This window comes from Lissotriton vulgaris, chromosome 1_2 (genome assembly GCF_964263255.1).
Source record: "Lissotriton vulgaris chromosome 1_2, aLisVul1.2, whole genome shotgun sequence".
In the NCBI taxonomy this organism is placed as follows: Eukaryota; Metazoa; Chordata; class Amphibia; order Caudata; family Salamandridae; genus Lissotriton; species Lissotriton vulgaris.
The window spans coordinates 351,980,581-352,002,624 of record NC_141686.1 but is presented as its reverse complement, the minus strand read 5'-3'; the positions used below and the strand labels follow the sequence as shown (position 1 = coordinate 352,002,624).

Genomic DNA, 22,044 nt, shown 5'->3' with positions numbered 1-22,044 from the left:
CAGCCAGTTGGAGTCACGTGTTGGGAGCCTTCACTAAATATTCAGTGATGACAAAATAATCGTATTTCTTCCGGGAGCAGCGCGCGTCCGTCTGACAGCTTCTTAGACGAGTTAAAGCGAACGTAAGACATTAAGTCCGATACCATGGTAAGGTAGAAAAAGACAAAAGGCACACACTTCTTGGCAGCAGAGATGTCAAAGGTATTTCACTGGCTGTGATAAAATCTCTATTATAAATGCTGCAATCTTCCAACAAATGCTTGAACCATCCCTAGGAATGTGGCAAAGATAACTTAACAAACAGAAAAGTAAAGATGGGAGACGGAATGTCAGCTGATCCAGTGTGAACAGGAAAGTATTGTCAAGAAGAGTGTGAATGGAGCTGCATTTGTTATATACTTCCTCAAGTGTTACCTTTATTACATACATCTTGAAGACTTTGTGTATTTGCCTTCTCTTTTATTTCCATTTAGTGATTTTAAATCTCTTTACATCCAACAGGAAACCAGCCTTGAATGCACAAATGATTGTGAATAATGACTTTAATTGTGTAAATCTGCAAAAAGTAATCAGAAAAAATTTGCTCCAATATTCAGGTAAAGAGCTGCACAGTCAGAGAATGAGGAACCTGAACATAAACTGATAGATCCTGGAAGAAGCAGTCCAGAGCAATTCAGTGGATGTAAGAGTCTGAGCTGTGCACCTCCACGCCACATGACGAAGGAATGACCTCTAGAAAATGAACGCAACAACAATAACTAACCACTGCCTGTATAAACAAGTCTCCAAGCTTTAATGATTGGATCGGTGTGAGGTGGATACAGCATTGCTCTGTTTCCTGTAACAATGGCAGACCACCATTCAGTGCGCTAGGTATATTGTAAACTATTTCTGGCTAAATCACAGCAAGCGAAAAGCACAATGGAGTAGAGCCAGACAACTGAAGAGTAAAGGAAAGAGAGGGTCTCTGATCTACAAGTCTGTCCCAATTTGCATCGACCGGAAGGAAGACTGATCTTCACTCGTAAACATGCAAAACCATTATACAATCTAAAGACATAACCACATACAAAGAAGCTTTACTTTCCACAAGTATAATATGTGTAGTTGGTGAGTCTTGTATTTCATTGTAAAATCTGAAATCAAGCATCCAAAATACCACACATACAGGGAATGGGAGAATAACACAAGAGCTTTATCAACCATGTTAGCTCCTCAGGAAACACAGTCATGGGATGCAGACAAATATAAACCCGACCCAGAGACACTAACCAAGAAAGAAAAATCATTTAAAAGCAGCAAGAGCTTGAGTTTGTCATCGCTACTAAAGAACCATCAGCAAACACACACAGGAGAAGCAACGTGCAATTGCAATGAATGTGTGAAGAACTTTAGTCAGTTAGCACTCCTAAAAGATCATCAGCGGAAACGAATGGGGGAAAAACCACACCATTGCAAGGAATGTGTGAAGAAATTCAGTCAGTTATCAAATCTTCGAAAACATCAGCGAACACACACAGGGGAAAAACCATACCATTGCAGTGAATGTGGAAGTAGTTTTAGTCAATCCTCAACTCTCAGGATTCATCAGCGATCACACACAGGGGAAAAACCATTTCAGTGCAGAGAATGTGTGAAGAGCTTTAGTGGGTTATCAGATCTAGAAGTACATCAGCGAGCACACATTGGGGAAAAGCCATACCATTGCACTGAATGTGTGAGGAGCTTTATTTGGTTATCACAACTCCAAAGACATCAGCGAACACACACAGGAGAAAAACTGTACCATTGCAATGAATGTGTGAAGAAATTCAGCCTGTTATCAAATCTACGAACACATTTGCAAACACACACAGGGGAAAAACCGTACCATTGCAATGAATGTGTGAAGAAATTCAGTCAGTTATCAAATCTACAAAAACATTTGCGAACACACACAGGGGAAAAACCGTACCATTGCAATGAATGTGTGAAGAAATTCAGTCAGTTATCAAATCTACGAACACATTTGCGAACACACACTGGGGAAAAACCATACCATTGCAATGAATGTGTGAAGAAATTCAGTCAATTATCAAGTCTACGAACACATCTGCAAACACACTCTGGGGACAAACCATACCATTGCAATGAATGTGGAAGTAGTTTTAGTGATTCCTCACATCTCAGGATTCATCAGCGAACACACACTGGGGAAAAACCATACCATTGCAATGAATGTGGAAGTAGTTTTAGTCATTCCTCAAATCTCCGGATTCATCAGCAAACACACACAGGGGTAAAAACATTCCAGTGCAGTGAATGTGTGAAGAGCTTTAGTGGGTTATCACATCTAGAAGTACATCAGCGAACACACACTGGGGAAAAACCATACCATTGCAATGAATGTGGGAAGAAATTCAGTCAGTTATCAAATCTTCGAAAACATCAGCGAACACACACAAGGGAAAAACCATACCATTGCAGTGAATGTGGAAGTAGTTTTAGTCAATCCTCAACTCTCAGGATTCATCAGCGATCACACACAGGTGAAAAACCATTCCAGTGCAGTGAATGTGTGAAGAGCTTTAGTGGGTTATCAGATCTAGAAGTACATCAGCGAACACACACTGGGGAAAAACCATACCATTGCAATGAATGTGTGAAGAGCTTCAGTCGGTTATCACATCTACAAGTACATCAGCGAACACACACTGGGGAAAAACCATACAGTTGCAATGAATGTGGAAGTAGTTTTAGTCAATCCTCAACACTTAGGATTCATCAGCGAACACACACAGGGGAAAAACCATACCATTGCAATGAATGTGTGAAGAGCTTCAGTCGGTTATCACATCTACAAGTACATCAGCGAACACACACTGGGGAAAAACCATACAGTTGCAATGAATGTGGAAGTAGTTTTAGTCAATCCTCAACTCTTAGGATTCATCAGCAAACACACACAGGGGAAAAGCCAATCCAGTGCAGTGAATGTGTGAAGAGCTTCAGTTGGTTATCACAACTCCAAAAACATCAGCGAACACATACTGGGGAAAAACCATACCATTGCAGTGAATGTTTCAAGAGCTTCAGTCAGTTATCGAATCTCCAAAGACATCAGAGAATACACGCAGTGGAGAAGCCAGTGAATGTGTGAAGAACTTCAGTTGTTTATCACACCTCAGAATACGTCAGCGATCGCACACAGGGGAGAAACCATTCCGTTGTAGCGAATGTCGAAGTAGTTTTAAGGAATCTTCAAAATTATGGAATCCTCAGCGAATAAACCCTGGAGAAAAGCCATTCAAGTGCAGTGAGTGTGTGAAGTGCTTTAGTCAATTATCAGACCTAATAAGACATCAACGAATACACACAGGTGAAAGACCCTACCACTGCAGTGAATGTGGAAGTAGTATTAATGACCCTTCAACATTAAGAAATCATCAGCGAACACACTTAGGGGAAAAGTCATTCAAGTGCACCGGATGTGCGAAGAACTTTAGTCGATTATCAATACTACGAAGACATCAGCAAACACATACAGTGGAGCAACCATACCATTGCATAGGATTTTGAAGTAGTTGTGGAAAGGATTTTCAGCTAACTATAGTGATTAGTGATAAAACCTATAAACACAACACACTTGAATAAGTTTAACAAGCACATACTGGAGAATATTTGTAGCTGGTTTTGGTGTTTGGTCATTTTGTGCAACAACCGGTTCAATGACAGCTGCTAGAGAACAACGTCCAAAGGCAGAAGAAGTCAAAGTAGGAAAATGTGACCTGTAACTCTGAGAGTTAATGCTTGCAGTACACAACATTTACCTCTGAAGCCCTGACGCGGGAAAAAATTATGCTCGTTTTGATCATCACATGCATCTGCTAATGCACCCACCATAGTGGCACTTCCCCAGAGGTGTCCAATATCAAGCTGGACCCTTAGGAAATTTGCTGGCTCACCACTGACTATGTAAATGATTCACAGTGAGATTAATTGTATACAAATATATTTGAGACCTTTCTTCTTTACAGAGAATCACCCAGCCAACTCCTAACTGGTGAAAGGACAGAATCCGTGCAAGATGGCAAAATGATTGATCGGAGAGAGAGCTATTGAAAAGTTTAGTTCTGAATAGGTTTCTGAAAGGTTGAGTGTTAGGTAAAGATTGAATCTTGAGCAGTAAAAAATTCCAACTCTTAAGAGTCCACAACTATTGACTCCCTGCTTTACATTTCTTGAACCTTGGCACTGAAAAATAAATCTGGATTCAGAAGTAAAGGAACACAAAAGATACAGAATTTTGACACAAATGATAATCAGGTTTGTATTTACAAGCAAAAAGAAACCTGTGTTTTATAAACTCTGCCGGTGAATGAATGGACAATAAAAAGTGCTGCCTCGTGAGAAAACAGTGAAACTTTGTGATGCAGTTGGGATGTCCTCAGACCACAAAAAAGATAGTTCGTAGCATTCTGAATCATCTGAAATGTGCTTTTATGTTGCTGGAGCTGCCAAATGCACAGTGTTCTCATAGCCCTGCCTTGCTTAGAGGAAGGAGTTCACCGATATAATATCCATATCAGAAGAAAGGATACATCTTCAGGAGCCAAAGATAGTAGAACAAATGCTTTCCACCAAGGTCATTTTAACAAAGTGCTGAGTCCGGGAAGTTCTTCCTGCTGCCGACCATCACCACCACCACGACCCATCCAATGAGAAACAGCAACGAGACTGCTCTTCAGCACACCCATCCTATACATAACAGACTACCTGGGTTTGCTCCAGAGTCAAACTCACTTTACTTTCACGTTAACAGGAACAAGTTTTAAACTGAACAAATTATATTTATGAACAAGTGGTTTGTAGGGCCATTAGTGGCATAATCCATTTGAAACCCAATAGGTTATTAATCTGTATTAATGATACATAACCAAACATCCAAACACCACCCATGTATGGACATCCAAGGGCCTTTAAAAACCACACTACAGACGTTTGTACCAGGATCAAACTCAATTTACTTTAATGTTAATAGGAACTAAATTATGATACAGCATGAACAATCATGAGACTATGAAATGTACACGATGACTAGATTTTAAATATTTCTAACAAATGTATGTTTTGATTTGTAATAAAAACTAAAAATGTACTTGAATTCATGGTATTTGACTGCTGATTGTATGGAAAGAAATGTTAAATGTGATTTCGTCCCTAAACTATAAAGATAATTTGTGATGTCAGCAAGGAGCCTAGTTTATTTGGCAATAGAGGGGTCAAATCTTGATAGCATGACTGCTTTCAGCAGGGAGTCTAGCACAAGTGGTATCAGAGGGGACTATTCTCCCCAGTGTGCCTTCTCTCAGAGTGAGAGGCGGTTCTTTGCTTGAGACGATACCACCTCTGCATCTGTGTTAATGAAGAGAGAAGTACTATCTGTAATACTGAGACCTGGGCTTCACTCCTATGTTGGGAACTTAAGTCAGTCGTTTTTACCCAAAAAATACCAGATTTATTTTGGAAAATGAAAAATGTGTGTATAGTGGCATTCCTCTTGTTAATAATCCATAAAAATGCTACTGAATGATGAGTACTTGAAAGCATTCTCCCATATGAGAGATTTAAATATGCATTTGTCACATGCAAAATTGACTTACATTTTTATTTGAAGCTTCTTTATCTAATAAAGCCTGATGGGTTTTCTCTGAGAGTCCCTTCTCCTTCGGAAGAAGTTTTTCATTGACAGACCCAATGTTATCTCCAATAACAAGATGACAGTCTCTCCAAGTCTAAACCGGGCTGGTGGGAGGACCGGTGGTTTGGCTGGTACAACGCTGTGTTGCATTTTAGATAGAGTGATCTGTCTGCCACACCCTCAATCCTGCCTGTCTTTCTTTTTTTTTTTTTTAAACTTTATTTTCATTAGCAGCAGTACATTTGCGGGCCTACAACCACAGGGGCCGGCCGTCACTAAAACGAAACAGAAACTTGACATTGCACAGATACACAGCTCTTCAGCCGACAGCCCGGGGGCCCGGCAGCGATTCAGCATACTGTTCGTATGAATCATATGTTATTGCGCAGGATGAGGTTCAGGTTTTACATTTTAAATATATATAAATAAACAATAAAGCAACCAAAACTAACGAAACAAAGAGGCTTTGCAGTGGGTGTCTGTCCCAGGGGGGAGACCCGTATCAAGCCACAATATATGCAACAATAATGGATGAAAAAGTGGGAAGGGGGGGGGGATCACAGTGTCTGCAAGAATCTGTACAGTACAAGGAATGTTAGGCTATTGGGACTGTGTCATTTCCGGGATATCTACAAAAGGAGGAGTGCAAATCTCCCCACGGTATAACTTCCATTGATCGCAGATTCTCCCCCACTTCTTAGGTTTGCCACGTGCAACATACACAGTTTTTTCCCTAAACATGCACCAGTCCATGTTTTCTTTCCAAGCTGAAATCGTAGGTACTCTTTGGGACCCCCACAGTTGTGCTATGTCTCTTTTAGCTACCATGTTCCCAAGGGTAGCCCATTGCGTCTGTGCCACATTATAATCATTCGGTTCCCATACATTCAGTAGACAGCGTCGGGCTTCAGGCAACAACGAGACTCCCGTAACTTCTTCCATGGCAAAATGCACACGTTTCCAAAACGCAACCACCTCAGGGTATTCCCATATGATGTGGAGGAAGGTACCCAGCAAACCACACCCACGCCTACACAACCCATCTACAGAATAACCCATACGCAGCAGCCGGGGACCCGTTATATAGATACGGTGTAGGATCTTTAATTGCACGGGCCGGAATCGCGACCTGTTTAGGAGAAGATATCGCAGCCTGCCAGTCCTCATCATCCAACTCCAATCCATCACCGGTCCAAGCCTCCCGAAGCTGCAGAAGTAAATCCGTTCGATCGTTAATCAATTTTTTATATATTAGAGAAATAGTGCTATCCGGAACATGTCCGTCAAGCACTCTATCTTCGAGGGGAGAAGATGCCGGGATAACGGTTCCGGTCGGGAAAACCGAACCAAGTGCGTGACGGATCTGCATATAGCGGAAATGCTCCCTATCACTAAGCGCATATTCCGACTGTAGATCCTCAAAAGTCTTAATCCTATCCTTGACCCAAAAATCCCTGACCCTACTGATGCCGATGAGGTCCCACTTCTCAAAGCCCTTCGTTGTCCATAGGCTGCCCAATCTTTCAGCTACGTAGAGCGGGGTCGCTCGGGTCAATCTGTCCGACCACCCCATAGCTGCATTCGCACTACACCACACCGCTACCCCGGTGGGCCCCAATAATTTCCTGCCAGTCGATGTGGAGTATAACGCCCTGTTATAGTTCCCTCCCGGCAACTGCCATTTATCCATTTCAAATGCGGGATTTGGCATAGGGCCGTACATGGCATGATTGATTGCACTCAATTGGGACGCCCAGTAATAGCGTTTGATGTCTGGCAACACGATGCCCCCATCGTACCAGGGCAAAGTCAATTTCGCTAGGACAATGCGGGGACGCCCGCCCCATACTAACTGCCTCTATAGACTCTCTGTCTCACGGAAATAACTAGCAGGTACGAGATAGAGTGTATTTTGGAGGGCATATAGAAATCGAGGTAGGGACATCATCTTGAAAAGAGCTGCCCTCCCCATCGGGGACAACGGCAGGCCACCCCAGGCCGCTACATCAGATTTAAGCCGAAGAAGCGGAGGAAGCAGGTTACGTTCATATCAAACCGCAGGGTCTAGTGATATGAAAATCCCCAAATATTTAAAAGCAATCTGCGATATCTGTATCGGGCAGATGCGCGGCAAGGGGGGTACATCCACAGTGAGAGCATAAACGCTAGATTTAGCCCAATTGCTCACTAGACCGGAGTTCTTTCCAAATGATCTAAGTACATCAAACAGTACTCCCAGCGAATTCCGAGTGGAAGTGAGGTATAACAGAATATCATCTGCATATAGCGATATGCGGTCTTCAAAGTCGGGGGTCCACCTGATACCCTTAAGCGATGGTTCCCACCACAACCAAGCAGCCAGGTGTTCTAAAGCAAGCGCGAAGAGCAAAGGAGATAAAGGGCACCCCTGTCGAGTACCCCTCCCGAGAACAAAGGACTCCGAGATCCTGCCGTTAACCACCACCTGAGCCAGCAGTTCCTCATGAAGGAGTTTAACCCAACCGATGAACCCTGGGCCAAAACCGAATTTTGCGAGAGCAGCCCACAAATATGGTTATTCCACAGTGTCAAAGGCCATTGTGGCATCCAAGGACACCAAGATGGCCGGCTCACGCAATGACTCCGCTCTCGCCAGGACGCCATGAAGACGACGTAGGTTCAGCACGGTGTTGCGGTGAGGAATGAACCCGGACTGATCCGGGTGTATCAGGTCGCCGATCACCTTTATTAGCCGATTCGCCAGTAGTTTTGCCAAGATTTTAGGTTCGGCGTTTAAAAGTGATATTGGTCTGTAAGACGCACATAGGTCCCGGGGCTTTCCTTCTTTATGGATCACAACAATGGACGCCAGTCTCTGGTCTCGGGGAAGGGACTGACATCTCGCGACTCCAGAAACATCTCACGGAGATACGGCGCCATTTTATCCGGACGCACCTTATACAGCTCAATGGGAATACCATTTGGGCTCATAGCTTTTCCCGAGCAGGTGGAGCGGATAGCGAGCGCTATTTCATCGTTGGAAAATTCCGTCTCCATAAGCTCTCTGTCCGAATCAGACAAGCAAGGCAATGCGATATCTCTAAGCAACAAATGCGAGTCCTCCTCCGGTCTGTCTGAGACTGGCGCATACACCTTTTGGAAATGGTGTGCGAAACCCTCCACTATCTCCACAGCGTCCAAAACTCGCACTCCATCATCTCTCTCTATCACAGGCACAACACGATTCAATCTTTCCTCTTTATCCAACCAGGCAATCAGCTTCCCCGCTTTATCTCCGACATCATACAGCCTCCCCTGCTGCTCACGACTCATAGCATTGGCCGCATCAGTCACCAAAGCTCTATAATCAAACTGTTTGAGGTTTAGAGCGTGTAGCTTATCCTGCGTGGCACCAGACTCCAACTCTCCCACTAATTCAGTGATTTCAGCCTCTAGCCGTAGTACCTCCTCATTCTTTCTTTTCTTTGCACCAGCAATCAACGACAGAGCTTGACCACGGATACCGTCTTCAAGGCTTCCCACAGTGAAATGGAGGAGGATACCGACCCCACATTGTCAGTGAAATAATGATCAATAGACTTAACCACACCCGCCCGGGTTTTAGGATTACGAAGATGCCAGGGATTAATCTGTGTCACTCGACCCTCCACTGCCAGCTGAATATCAATGGAGAGCCACAGTGGGGAGTGGTCCGAAATACCCCTGGCTAGGTGGCTGACCTCCCTCACTGAGACGGCCTGCACTGCCGGCATAAGGACATAATCAAGCCTAGCAAGGCTCCCGTGTGCACCAGAGTGAAAAGTGTATTGTGCCTGTCCAGGGTGCATCATCCTCCAACAATCCACCAGACCCAGTGTCTCCAGGAAGTTACCCAGCCAAGATTGCGATCTCGCAAGATCCCTAGGGGGGCTGCGGTCCTCTCTACTACAGACAACAGAGTTGAAGTCTCCACCCATAACCAAAATACCCTCGGGGAGCCCCAGTACCACTCTCCCCAAATCAGCAAATGTCATAGTTTGTAGGCCTGGCGGAACATACACAGAGAGTATGGAAATCGTCTTGCCCTCCCATCTGCCTTGTGATAACAGCATACCATCCCCTATCGTCTAGAATAGTATCATCTACTTCCAAGGGGAGGGAGCTCCTGATCAGAACACCTACCCCCCTTGACCCAGTAGTGAATCCCGAGTGTGCGGCTAGACGATAACCTCGCAGATTCATTGCGTGGCATGTGTTCCCTATCAGATGTGTTTCCTGCAACAACACTACATCAGGGGAAAGACGTTTCAAAATCTGTAGTACTATCCCCCGTTTTATCCCGTTCTCCAAACCGTTGACATTCCAACTTAGTACGCTCAACTCCCTACCCCCATCCCAGGAATAAAGGCAGACTCCGTCCCACAGCAGACCGGACACCAAAATCAGAATATGCAGTGATACATTGCCTCTAAACAAAACAAGATAAAACAAAGTCCCCCTCTCCACCCCAAGAAAATCCCCTGAACACACCCCCCCACCCTGCACCCCTGCGTTAGACCAAATAGCCACCCCAACTTGCAGTGTGCCTGTCGCCCTACCATGAAACTAATCTACAAGAAGAAAAAGAACCCCGGAAGGAGGGAGAGTCCCGTCTCCCCTACCGCCTCTGGGTATGTACGATTGTATGTACAAACATAAAAAAGTCATCAAACCACTGCTGAAGTTCATATACTGCACGTGCCGGTCATCACTCCTCACTCCTGTTCCAACGGGCCACCTTCTGCGCCCCCCAAATGTTCCGGGCGATCTCGATGTGTAGGCAGAGTGTCAAGCCAGTCATTTACGACCTCAGGCCAATCAAAGAAGAGCGTCCGTTCATTGTATTCGACGCGTAGTCGAGCAGGAAAGAGCATAGAATATTTCAATCCCATGTCTCGCAATCTCTGTTTAACCCCCATGAATCCCATCCTCTGCTTCTGTACAGTTTGAGTGAAGTCCGGGTAAAAGCCAATCGTCGCATTCTCAAATTTCGTGGGGCCATTGGTCCGCGACGCCTGCAGGATAGTGTCTCTATCTCTAAAATGTAAGATTCTAGCTATTGTGGGCCGTGGCGGAGCGCCTGGTTTATGTTCTCCACCCGAAATTCTGTGGGCGGGTTCAACCGCAAAAAGGTTACTGAGAACCTTGGGGGCCAAATGATTCAACATCAGGTCCTCTATGAGGAGATCTGTAGTCAACTCGGTGGACTTCTCCGGAACCCCGATGATACGAACGTTGTTGCGCCTTGCTCGACTTTCGAAGTCTTCCAGCCGGCGGGCAAACAGATCATTAGAGGATCGTAGATTACGAACCTCTGTATGGAGATAGGACATGTCGGTCGTAAGACTGGCGGTCTTAATATCCAAAGACTTGACCCTTTCATTGGTCTTCGCCAGGTCGGCCCTGATCAAGTTAACATCGATAGCCACCGTATGCAGCTTCAAAGCCAATGTCTCATATTGCTGGCCCATGGATGTCTTCATACTCGCAATGGCGCCCATGACGTCTCGTAAAGTCAACTCCTCCGTCGCCATCTCCGGTCTCGTCCAGGGTTTTACCAACGCCACTAGGGGATCCTTTAGGGTGAGCGTAACGGTCCATAATATTTGATTGAATGGCGCCCCCACGGTGCGTGACTTTGGTCGTCCGTTTCTCGCTTTCTGACTTGCCCGCCATGTTGAGCGACGCGCCCATGAGGGCCCTTTGAGACCTGGTATGGATAGCTCCTCACAAGTCAGTCTTAGGAGAGTCTAGATACGAGACGCAGCGGGCAAGCGTACAAGCCAAAGTTAGACCATGGGCCACCGAAGTCAGATGGTGACTGGTTTCGGTAAACAAGATCCAAAAACGAAACCGAAAGTACTTCAAGGGCACAAGTCAACTTCCACTGGCCGTTGTTATTCAATTACCACCTGGGTATCTCGGGGACTCGAGTCCCAGGCTGCTCCTCGGTGTAGGCCGTCAACTTTCGGAGTGGAGTAAGTCCGGTTCCCGGCATCCCAATCGATTTCTGAAAAGAGCTTTTATGTCAGCAGGGTCATGTCCTTAATAACCCGTCATCTGCAACAGGATTAGTGACAGGATATATGCGGGATGCGGTGAGGGTCTCGGGAGCCCGGTGCTCACGCGACCATCTTGGATGCGTGGTGCCTGTCTTTCTTTAGTGATTTTTAGGTCTCGACTATTATATCCTGCAGGGATAGATAGGCGAGATTTTAGTCGGCAGTTCAAAAACTCTACCAAACTTGCGGATCGCGTCCAGTTCATGTGAGCTATGCACGTGCACACCATCTCCAGCCACGTCACGCCACCATTTGTCTATGCCTCGCATCAGACTTCAATGGCTGCCGCCTCCCGCGTGCACATCACGCACCACCATTTGTCTATGCCTCGCATCAGACTTCAAAGGCTACAACTCCCCCGCCCACCCCCCGCTACAGCAATGCAGAGAGCTTGTTTTCCGCTGTCCCTTTGTTCCCCACCTCTCACGTTCTTCTCTTCCTTGTTTCACTTTCAGTACGACGCACGGAAGACTTGCCTGCTTTGTAAAGCTTCGCTCTGATTTAGTATCACTCTCCGTATTTGCACCTCTGTTCATCTTATTATAAATAGATGATTCCTCTCTCTGGCTAGCTGGGTATCAGCGGCAACACCTCACGCCTTTGCGTGTTTCCCACTTCACCACGAGTGTGTCTATTTGTTTTGTGCTTGTATCTCTCTTTGTCTCCCCCTCCTCCACTGCAGGCTCAGCCTTTAAATAATGCAGCACACTGCTCGGCTGCGCTTTGCCGGTCCCAGCTCCACCCTCTTACCCCCACCCCCTTACAGCAGCCGCTCTAATGCCATTGAAAGGCAAGACTTGCCTGCTTTGCCAAAGCTTGTTGAGTGTTATGTTGAGTTCTCTTGCGCTCCGTTTACAGATCTATATTTACCATTTACATGCTTTATCATGTATTAAACATTGAGATTCCCACTTAAATTTCCAGAGCAGTTTATTTAACTAACACATATGGCAGATCACACTTACACACAAGCAGGTATGTGCTTTCTATTCAGCAAGCTGTTACTCTGTGTCATTATTTCAGGTACATCCTCCCAAACGTTTTCTCACTTTTCCACTGATTAGCCGGGCTTTTGTCAGAGGTACCTCTTTGTACTCTCAGATCAAAGGGAAGGAAATGAAACGCGCTTCACTCATTATTCCATGTCAGAATCCCTTTTTTTTCTTCATTGTTGCTTATCCTACATTAATTGTTTTCCTTCCACACAGAGAATATGCCCTCCAAACATATGATGCAAATTCTTCTTAGAGCCAATCAAGTGAAATTTAAACGGGAAGACGTCTCAATGCCTCTCACCACTCTCCCCTCTCACCACTCTCCCCTCTCACCTCTCTCCTCTCTCTCTCCTCTCTCACCACTCTCTCCTCTCTCACCACTCTCCCCTCTCACACCACTCTCCCCTCTCACACCACTTTCCCATCTCACCACTCTCTCCTCTCACCACTCTCCCCTTTCACCACTCTTCCTTCTCACCCCTCTCACCACTCTCTTCTCTGTCTCCTCTCCTCTCTCTCGCCTCTTTCGTCTCTTCTCTCTCTCATCTCTTCACTCTCCCCCACTCTCCGGACTCTCCCCTCCCGCCACTCTCACCACTCACCATTCTCCCAACTCTCCCCTCTCCCCACTCACCACTCTCCCCACTCTCACCACTCTCCCCACTCTCCCTACCCACACCGCTCTCACCGCTCTCCCCACTCACACCGCTCTCACACACTCACTACCCTCCCCTCTCCCCTCTAACCCTCCCCCCTCTCACCACTTGCCCCTCTCACCACTTGCCACTCTCACCACTCACCCCTCTCACCATTCTCCCATCTCACCACTCTCCCCTAACCACTCTCCCCTCACCACTCTCCCTTCTCACCACTCTCCCCTCTCACCACTCTCCCCTCTCACCACTCTCCCCTCTCACCCCTCTCCTCTCTCTCCCCTCTCACCACTCTCCCCTCTCCCCACTCTCCCCTCTCACCACTCTCCCCTCTCACCACTCTCCTCTCACCACTCTACCCTCTCACCACTCTACCCTCTACCCACTCTACCCTCTCACCACTCTACCATCTCAACACTCTCCCCTCTAACCCCTTTTCCCACTCTTCCCCCTTCTGACCACTCTCCCCACTCTCCCCTCTCACCACTCTCCCCTCTACACTATCACCACTCTGCCCTCTCACCACTCTCCCCTTTCACCACTCTCCCCTTCCACCACCCTCCCCTCTCACCACTCTCCCCTCACACCACTCTCCACTCTCACCCCTCTCACCACTCTCCCCACTCTTACCACTCTCCCCTCTACACTCTCCCCTCTCACCACTCTCCCCTCTCACCACTCTCCCCTCTCACCACTCTCCCCTTTCACCACTCTCCCCTCTCACACCACTCTCCCCTCTCACACCACTCTCTCCCCTCTCACACCTCTGTCTCCCCTCTCACAACACTCTCCCCTTTGACAGCACTCGCCCATCTCACCACTCTTCCCTCTCACCACTTGCCCCTCTCACCACTCTCTTCTCTGTCCCCTCTCCTCTCTCTCCTCTCTCCTCTCTCTCCTCTCTTCACTCTCCCCACTCTCCGGACTCTCCCCACTCACCACTCTCACCACTATCCCCACTCTCACCTCTCTCCCCACTCTCACCGCTCTCCCCACTCACCACCCTCCCCTCTCCCCACTCACCCCTCCCCCTCTCACCACTCGCCTCTCTTACCACTCGCCTCTCTCACCACTCAACTCTCTCACCACTCGCCCCTCTCACCACTCTCCCCTCTCACCACTCTCCCCTCACCAATCTCCCCTCACACTCTACCCTCTCACAACTCTCCCCTCTCACCACTCTCCCCACTCACCACTCTCCCCTCTCACCACTCTCCTCTCACCACTCTACCCTCTACCCACTCTACCGTCTCACCACTCTACCCTCTCAACACTCTACCCTCTAACCCCTCTCCCCCTCTCCCTATTATACCCCCTCTCACCACTCTCCCCACTCTCCCCTCTACACTATCACCACTCTCCCCTCTCACCACTCTCCCCTTTCACCACTCTCCCCTCTCATCACTCTCCACTCTCACCACTCTCACCTCTCTCACCCCTCTCACCACTCTCACCTCTCTCACCCCTCTCACCACTCTCCCCACTCTCACCACTCTCCCCACTCCCACCACTCTCCCCTCTACACTCTCCCCTCTACACTCTACCCTCTCACCACTCTCCCCTCTCACCACTCTCCCTTTCACCACTCTTCCCTTTCACAACTCTCCCCTCCCACCACTCTCCTCTCTCACCACTCTCCTCTCTTACCACTTTCCCCTCTCTTCTCCTCTCCTTACTCTCTCCTTACTCTCCCCTCTCCTCACTCTCCTCTCTACCCTCTCTCCTCTCCCCGCTCTTCTCTCTCCCCTCTCTCCTCACTCTTCCTTCTCTCCCCTCCCCTCTCCCTTCTCTCTACTCTCTCCTCACTCTCCCTTCTCTCCCCTCTCCTCTCCCATCTCTCCTCAAGTACACACAATTGTCAATGAGCAATTACACTAAACGCTATGCAACATACACTCCAAATACCACTCAGTGCCACATAATTACACTGCACTCAATGCAACATACACTCCAAATACCACTCAGTGCCACATAATTACACTACCCTCAATGCAACATACACTCCAAATACCACTCAGTGCCACATAGTTACACGCCACATAATTACACTGCACTCAATGCAACATACACTCCAAATACCACTCAGTGCAACATAATTACATGCCACATAATTACAATGCCCTAAATGCAAGATACCCTCCAAATATGACTCAGTGCCACATAATTACACGCCACATAATTACACTGCACTTAATGCAACATACACTCCAAATACCACTCAGTGCCACATAATTACATGCCACCTAATTACAATATACTGAATACAACATACACTCCAGACAATACCACTCAGTGCCACATAATTATATGCTACATAATTACACTGCTCTCAACGCAACATACACTCCAAATACCACTAAGTGCCACATAATTACACCCCCATAATTACACTGCCCTCAATGCAGCATACACTCCAAATACCACTCAGTGCCGCATAAATACACACCACATATTTACACGGCACTCAATGCAACATACACTCCAAATACCACTCAGTGCCACATAATTACATGCCACATAATTACACTCTACTGAATGCAACACACACTCCACACACACTCCACACAATACCACTCAGTGCCACATAATTATATGCTCCATAATTACATGGACTTAACGCAACATACACTCCAAACAATACCACTCAGTGCCACGTAATTACACACTACACAATTACTCTACTGAATACAACATACACTCCACACAATACCACTCAGTGCCACATAATTATATGCTACATAATTACACTGCGCTCAACGCAACATACACTCCAAATACAACTCAGTGCCACATAATTACACGTGACATAGTTACACTGCACTCAATGCAACATACACTCCAAATACCACTCAGTGCGACATAATTACATGCCACATAATTACACTATACTGAACACAACATACACTCCAGACAATACCACTCAGTGCCACATAATTACACTCTACTGAATGCAACACACACACCACACAATACTACTCAGTGCCACATAATTATATGCTACATAATTACAATGCAACATACACTCCAAATACCACTCAGTGCAACATAATTACACGCCACATAATTACACTATCTATCCATCACCCTCACTCTATCTATCTATCGCCCTCTATCTATCTATCTATCTATCTATCTATCTATCTATCTATCTATCTATCTATCTATCTATCTATCTATCTATCTATCTATCTGTTGTTGTTGTTGTAAAAGCTTTTATTCAACACTTTGTCATAAAGCCAACACACAGTATAATACATACAAACATAACCATGATTAAAAATTTGTTACAATTAGCAAACATTCATAATATACAAAAGTGCAATAAGAGTAGGTCCCGGACCATCATTCCATTTTGTTTGTAATTCTAAACTGGTTCATTTACTCATTTGCTAATAGAATACCTACAATCAAGCCATCTTACAAGACCAATATTAAAAACGATTTGATACAATTATAAATAATTTTAAAATGCCAGCGATAAAAACACTTAAAATCCTATCTATCTATCTATCTATCTATCTATCTATCTATCTATCTATCTATCTATCTATCTATCTATCTATCTATCTATCTATCTATCTATCTCCATCACTCTATCTATCGCCCTCACTCTATCTATCGCCCTCACTCTATCTATCGCCCTCACTCTATCTATCGCCCTCACTCTATCTATCTATCGCCCTCACTCTATCTATCGCCCTCACTTTATCTATTGCCCTCTCTATCTAACGCCCTCTCTATCACCCTCACTCAATCTATCTATTGCCCTCACTCTATCACCCTTACTCTCTCTATTTCCCCCCCCCACTCTATCTATCGCCCTCACTCTATCTATCTTTCGCCCTCACTCAATCTTTCGATTGCCCTCACTCTATCTATCTATCGCCCTCACTCTATCTATCGATCGCCCTCAATCTATCTATCTGTCTATCTATCGCCCTCACTCTATCTATCGCCCTCACTCTATCTATCTATCGCACTCTAGCTATGGCATCAACACAGCATCCCTCAGGTGCACCACAAAATTACTATGCGCTACCACAGCATCACTGAACGCCACAGCATCACTAGTCGCCACCACAACATTTCTCAGCCCCACCACAGCATCAATCTGTGCAACCATTCAACAACAGCTGGTTGAAATATGTTCTCTCAATGTTTCCAGCTTTATTACAAATGTCACAAAAAGATGTTAATATTTCACTTCTGTTCTTGGATTTTCGTCACAATAAAATACACTGAACATAATCTTCACAAAAGTTATTTACAAAAGTTTAAGCTATTCCCATTATAAATTACAATAACTTTGATTTAAGTATTAATTATTAAAATAAAATAAAAGCCTTTGTTACCTCTCCTGAGGTTTGAGCCGGGAGATAGTCTAGCGTTTTTCTTGCTGACTTTTAAATTGCGAACTGCTCTCATTATTATCCAGGTTCTTTTTGCACACACTACCTTTTTTAACTGTGTTTTATATATTTGTACCGTTTTAGCCCATGATATGGAAATTGTTTATTAAATGACTGTGACCCGATTTGGATTGTTTCTTGCACTGATACTTACTTGTGGCTGTAGTGAGTCCCGGAGGCCGGTTCTAGCTCCGTGGTGCCGATCCGACATCTTGGGTGAGCAGTCCAGGCTTTTCCTGCTCTCTCACCTGGCTCCCGGTCGGCTCCCTCATTTTATAAACCATGAGGCTTGTGCGAGGGCACAGCAGGCGCGCCAAAGGCAAGCCCGTCTGCGCCCGTCCGCGCACCGGGAGCGCCTAGCGCCTGCCACGCTGTCAGTCACTCCTGGGAGCCCCAGGCTGGCCGGAGGTCCTACAGTCGTAAGGAACTCTTAGCGTTTGATAACTCCAAGTGTAAGGGGGGATCAGTGGGCTGTCCTCCAAAGTCTTCATAGGACCTGTCCCACCTGCCAATTCTGTTTTCATATTAAACCGCTAGCTTCCGCTCGTTGTACTCAGAGGGAGAACAAGATCCGAGCTGCACTTATTAACTCTCGCTCTATGGGGAAACATGTCACTGTGCCCCAGTGGTTGTGCTGGCCATTCCAGAGGGCTTCAAAATTGTAAGAGTAGACGGCAGAACTGGGAAGGGGTTGCAGTGGTGTTCAGGGACATTTGGGCTTTCTCGAGGGAGCCTTCTATGGGGCTGGTGGATGGGGAGGGCCTGGACTTTTCTATCGTTATGTCCCCACATTACACACTGGGCGGCACTCTAGTTTACCGCCCACCTGGTCCTTCTGGCCCCTTCCTGAAATCCCTGGACGATGTTATTGTTCCCCGCGCCCTCCGCTTTCCATGTTTCTTTCTCCTGGGCAACATTAATATTCATTTACACTGCCCAGTGGCCCCCATTTCAGGAGAACTTATGGATCTGTTTGATCTGGCACAGCTGACCCAGTGAATTAAGTCTCCTTCCCACAAGGGTGGTCATACGCTGGATTTAGTGTGCTCCAACTTTGCCCTGTCGGTTACTGACCCCCTTCAGGTCACCTGGTCCAATCATTATCTAATCCAGTTCTCCTGGTCCATAGGGAAATTTACGGACCCGTTAGGTACGGTTCAAAGCAAGCAGATTCAGAAGATTGACATCCCAGCCTTGTATAAGGCCCTCTCACTCTCGCGCCCGTCGGCAGTCTCGAGTCTTGAAGGAGGGGTTGAGAGTTTTACCTCCTGGATTAGCCAAGGGGCTGATTGCGCCTCAAAATTTCGATCAAACAAACGTCCGAGATAAACTCCTTCTAAACCTTGGTACTCGGACTCTCTTAGGGTCCTTAAATTGGGTTGTAAAAAACTTGAATTTCGATGGCGTCGTGAGTACTGCCCACTAGCCAAATCTGCTCTCCGTGAAGCCCAGAGCAACTACTATACAGCCATTAGGGAGGCAAAGAGTAGCTTTTACGCAGAGCGGATAGCCATGGCCAATAACAATAATAAGGAGATTTTCTCCATTGTCAGAAGCTTTCTAACTCCTAGCGCCAAACAATTAGCCCTTCCAACTTCATCACAACGGTGTGAGGTGCTGTCTTCCTTTTTTATTGATAAAATACGGACTATTCAAGACAGCCTGGGGGCCGGGCTTCAGGAGCCAAGGGACTCTTTCCCTCTGCTCCCCTTAGTCCCCACCCTCTCAGCGCCTCCTTTTACGAAGTGTTTGCCCTTAGCTGAATCTGATATATTGGCCATTCTTGGATCTCTCAAATCGGGTTCCCCCACTGATCCCTGCCCAGCTAGAGTTTTGGCTGGGGTGGCCGAGGTGGTCTGTCCTGAGGTTACCTCGATTATTAATTTTTCCTTACAGACTGCCACGGTACCTTTGACTTGGAAACAGGCTAAGCTTTTGCCACTTTAAAAAAACACCTCCTTGGATCCGCTGAAACCCACTAGCTATCGCCCCATTTCTCTCCTCCCGGCATTGTCCAAGGTTTGCGAAAAAGCGGTCTTCCGACAGCGTGAGGCATATGTGGAAGCATCCAGTGTTCTACACCCGAGTAATCTTGCTTCAGGGCATCTTATAGCACGGAGACTGCTCTGATGGAAATGGCTGAGGCGATAAGGGAATGTCTGAATGCGGGCGGCAGAGCAGCCTTGGTGCACCTCGATCTCTCTGCCACCTTCGATACGGTGCCCCACCAATTACTTCTCACACGGCTCTCTGACATTGGCATCATCGGTTCGGCTTGGGACTGGCTGAAATCTTTTCTGGAAGAACGTTCCCAGCAGGTCTGGATGCCCCCCTTTTCATCAGCTGCCAGGATAGTAGCTACGGGAGTCCCGCAGGGCTCCACTTTAAGCCCTTTGCTCTTTAATATTTATCTGACTCCCTTGATCTTTTTGGCGGAGGAGCTAGGAGCAAAAATAATCGCATATGCTGATGACACCCGGCTGCTTTTCACCTGGAAAGACTCTGAACTGTCGACTGAGGAGGCCCAGAGATGTCTTGCATCGGTGTTTTAATGGCTTGCACTCGCTCAACTGAAGTGCAATGAGGACAAGTCGGAGGTCCTCTTGTACGGCCGATTCCGCCCTGCCTTTAGAGAATCTTTGTGGCCTCCTGACTTTCCCCAACCAAACTCTGTGGGCACCCCAGTTAAGAATTTGGGGATATGGTTTGGAGAAGACCTGCGTTTTTTGACGCAAATTAAGAAACTAACTGGGTTGTGCTTTGGTACTCTTACTTCTCTAAGATGATTCTTTCCTCTGCTCCCTAGGTCTGTTAAGGAAACGGTCACCCGAGCGCTTATCCTCTCCCGCATTGATTACGCCAATGCTCTGTACTTTAGCATCCCAGGCTATCTGGTTAAAAAACTGCAGTCCATACAGAATGCCGCGGCCACACTTCTTTTTAGCATCTCCAGAAGGTCGAGTGTAAGACCTTTGTGATCTGCATTGGCTCCCTGTGGCATATAGAGTGCAATTTAAAGCTCTCACTCTGGCCCACAAAGCCCTGCATGGCCTGGGTCCATTGTACCTGATGAAGCGTTTTGGGTTCTATGCTCCAAGTAGGGTACTGCGCTCAGCCTCGCAATGCAGGATGGTGATTCCTAGATTCCGGAGAATGCGGCTTGGCGGTCAGTCCCTTTCTGTGAAAACAGCTAAAGCGTAAACTTCCCTTCCCCGGATTTACGCAACATCCACGACTTTAGGTTATTTAAAAAACAACTCAAAACCTTCTTCTTCAACTTTCCAGTTTAAACTCCTTTGCCCTGCCAGGACCTGGTAACTTTGTGCGCCAGGATACTCTTGAGTAATTGTGCGCGATACAAAACGCCTATAACATAACATAACATAACATAACATAACATCAATACATCTAAGTCACGTAAATACAAAACATATTGCATTACAAATGCTACAGGCGTCACATTTGCAAATGTTACAACTAGTGGCATTGTAAATGACAAAGTTATTAATTTCGCTATTTTCAAACCCAACACATAAAGAAAAATTGTCATTTACAATACCAATAGCTCAAACTTTCCTAATGCGGTACCTATTGCATTGCAAATGCTTGTTCTATTTTGAGTTATATTTGAAGACTGTCCCCCTCATGTATACTTTGACAGGGGTCCACGGTCTGCCAGAGGAGCAGGTGTACCAATTTCCACTACCCCATTGGACTAGCGTCCCCCATGTTTAGCGATCTCCACCAACCTGGCTATCCCTGTGTCTTCAGAGGAGCGACAGGAGCTCCTCATAAAGCACCTAAAGTTTGCTGAGTGGCTGCCATGTTTCACACGGGTGCCCAGCAGACTTTTTTGTTTTACTCCTAAAGTGAGAGTTTGCTTTGTGGAAAACAAAAAAATAATGTGCTTGCTACACTGAGAGCTTTCCACAAGGGAGTCTGGGTCATATTTCCTACGTTTTTTAGTTTGAGACTGCCTGTCTTTTCATAATGTTCCTGAAGAGAAGCAAGCAGGTCAGAATGTCCACCATAAGTAGGGCGGATGGTCTGATGTATGTACGCCAACCTCCCCAGGTATGTCGGTCATTGTTGTGAGGGTTCCTGAGGTTCTGACCTCACTTCAAGGAGAAGGGAACATTGATGGCTTCTTCTCACCAACCTCCAAAATGCTCCTATTTATTTTTATGTTCCGTTAAAATACAATTTGCTAATGGAATATAAATGAGA

General features: G+C 46.3%; 1 protein-coding gene across 1 annotated transcript; it reads left to right on the top strand.

Annotated features, from left to right (window-relative positions):
• The first annotated feature begins 612 nt into the window (after positions 1 to 612).
• LOC147736781 (uncharacterized) lies at positions 613 to 5,046 on the top strand. Its single transcript, XM_086953489.1, has 2 exons — positions 613 to 3,133; positions 3,292 to 5,046. Exons 1-2 carry the CDS (start codon positions 1,205 to 1,207, stop codon positions 3,556 to 3,558), a joined length of 2,196 nt encoding a protein of 731 aa, XP_086809615.1. The 5' UTR covers positions 613 to 1,204; the 3' UTR covers positions 3,559 to 5,046.
• Positions 5,047 to 22,044: the final 16,998 nt, after the last annotated feature.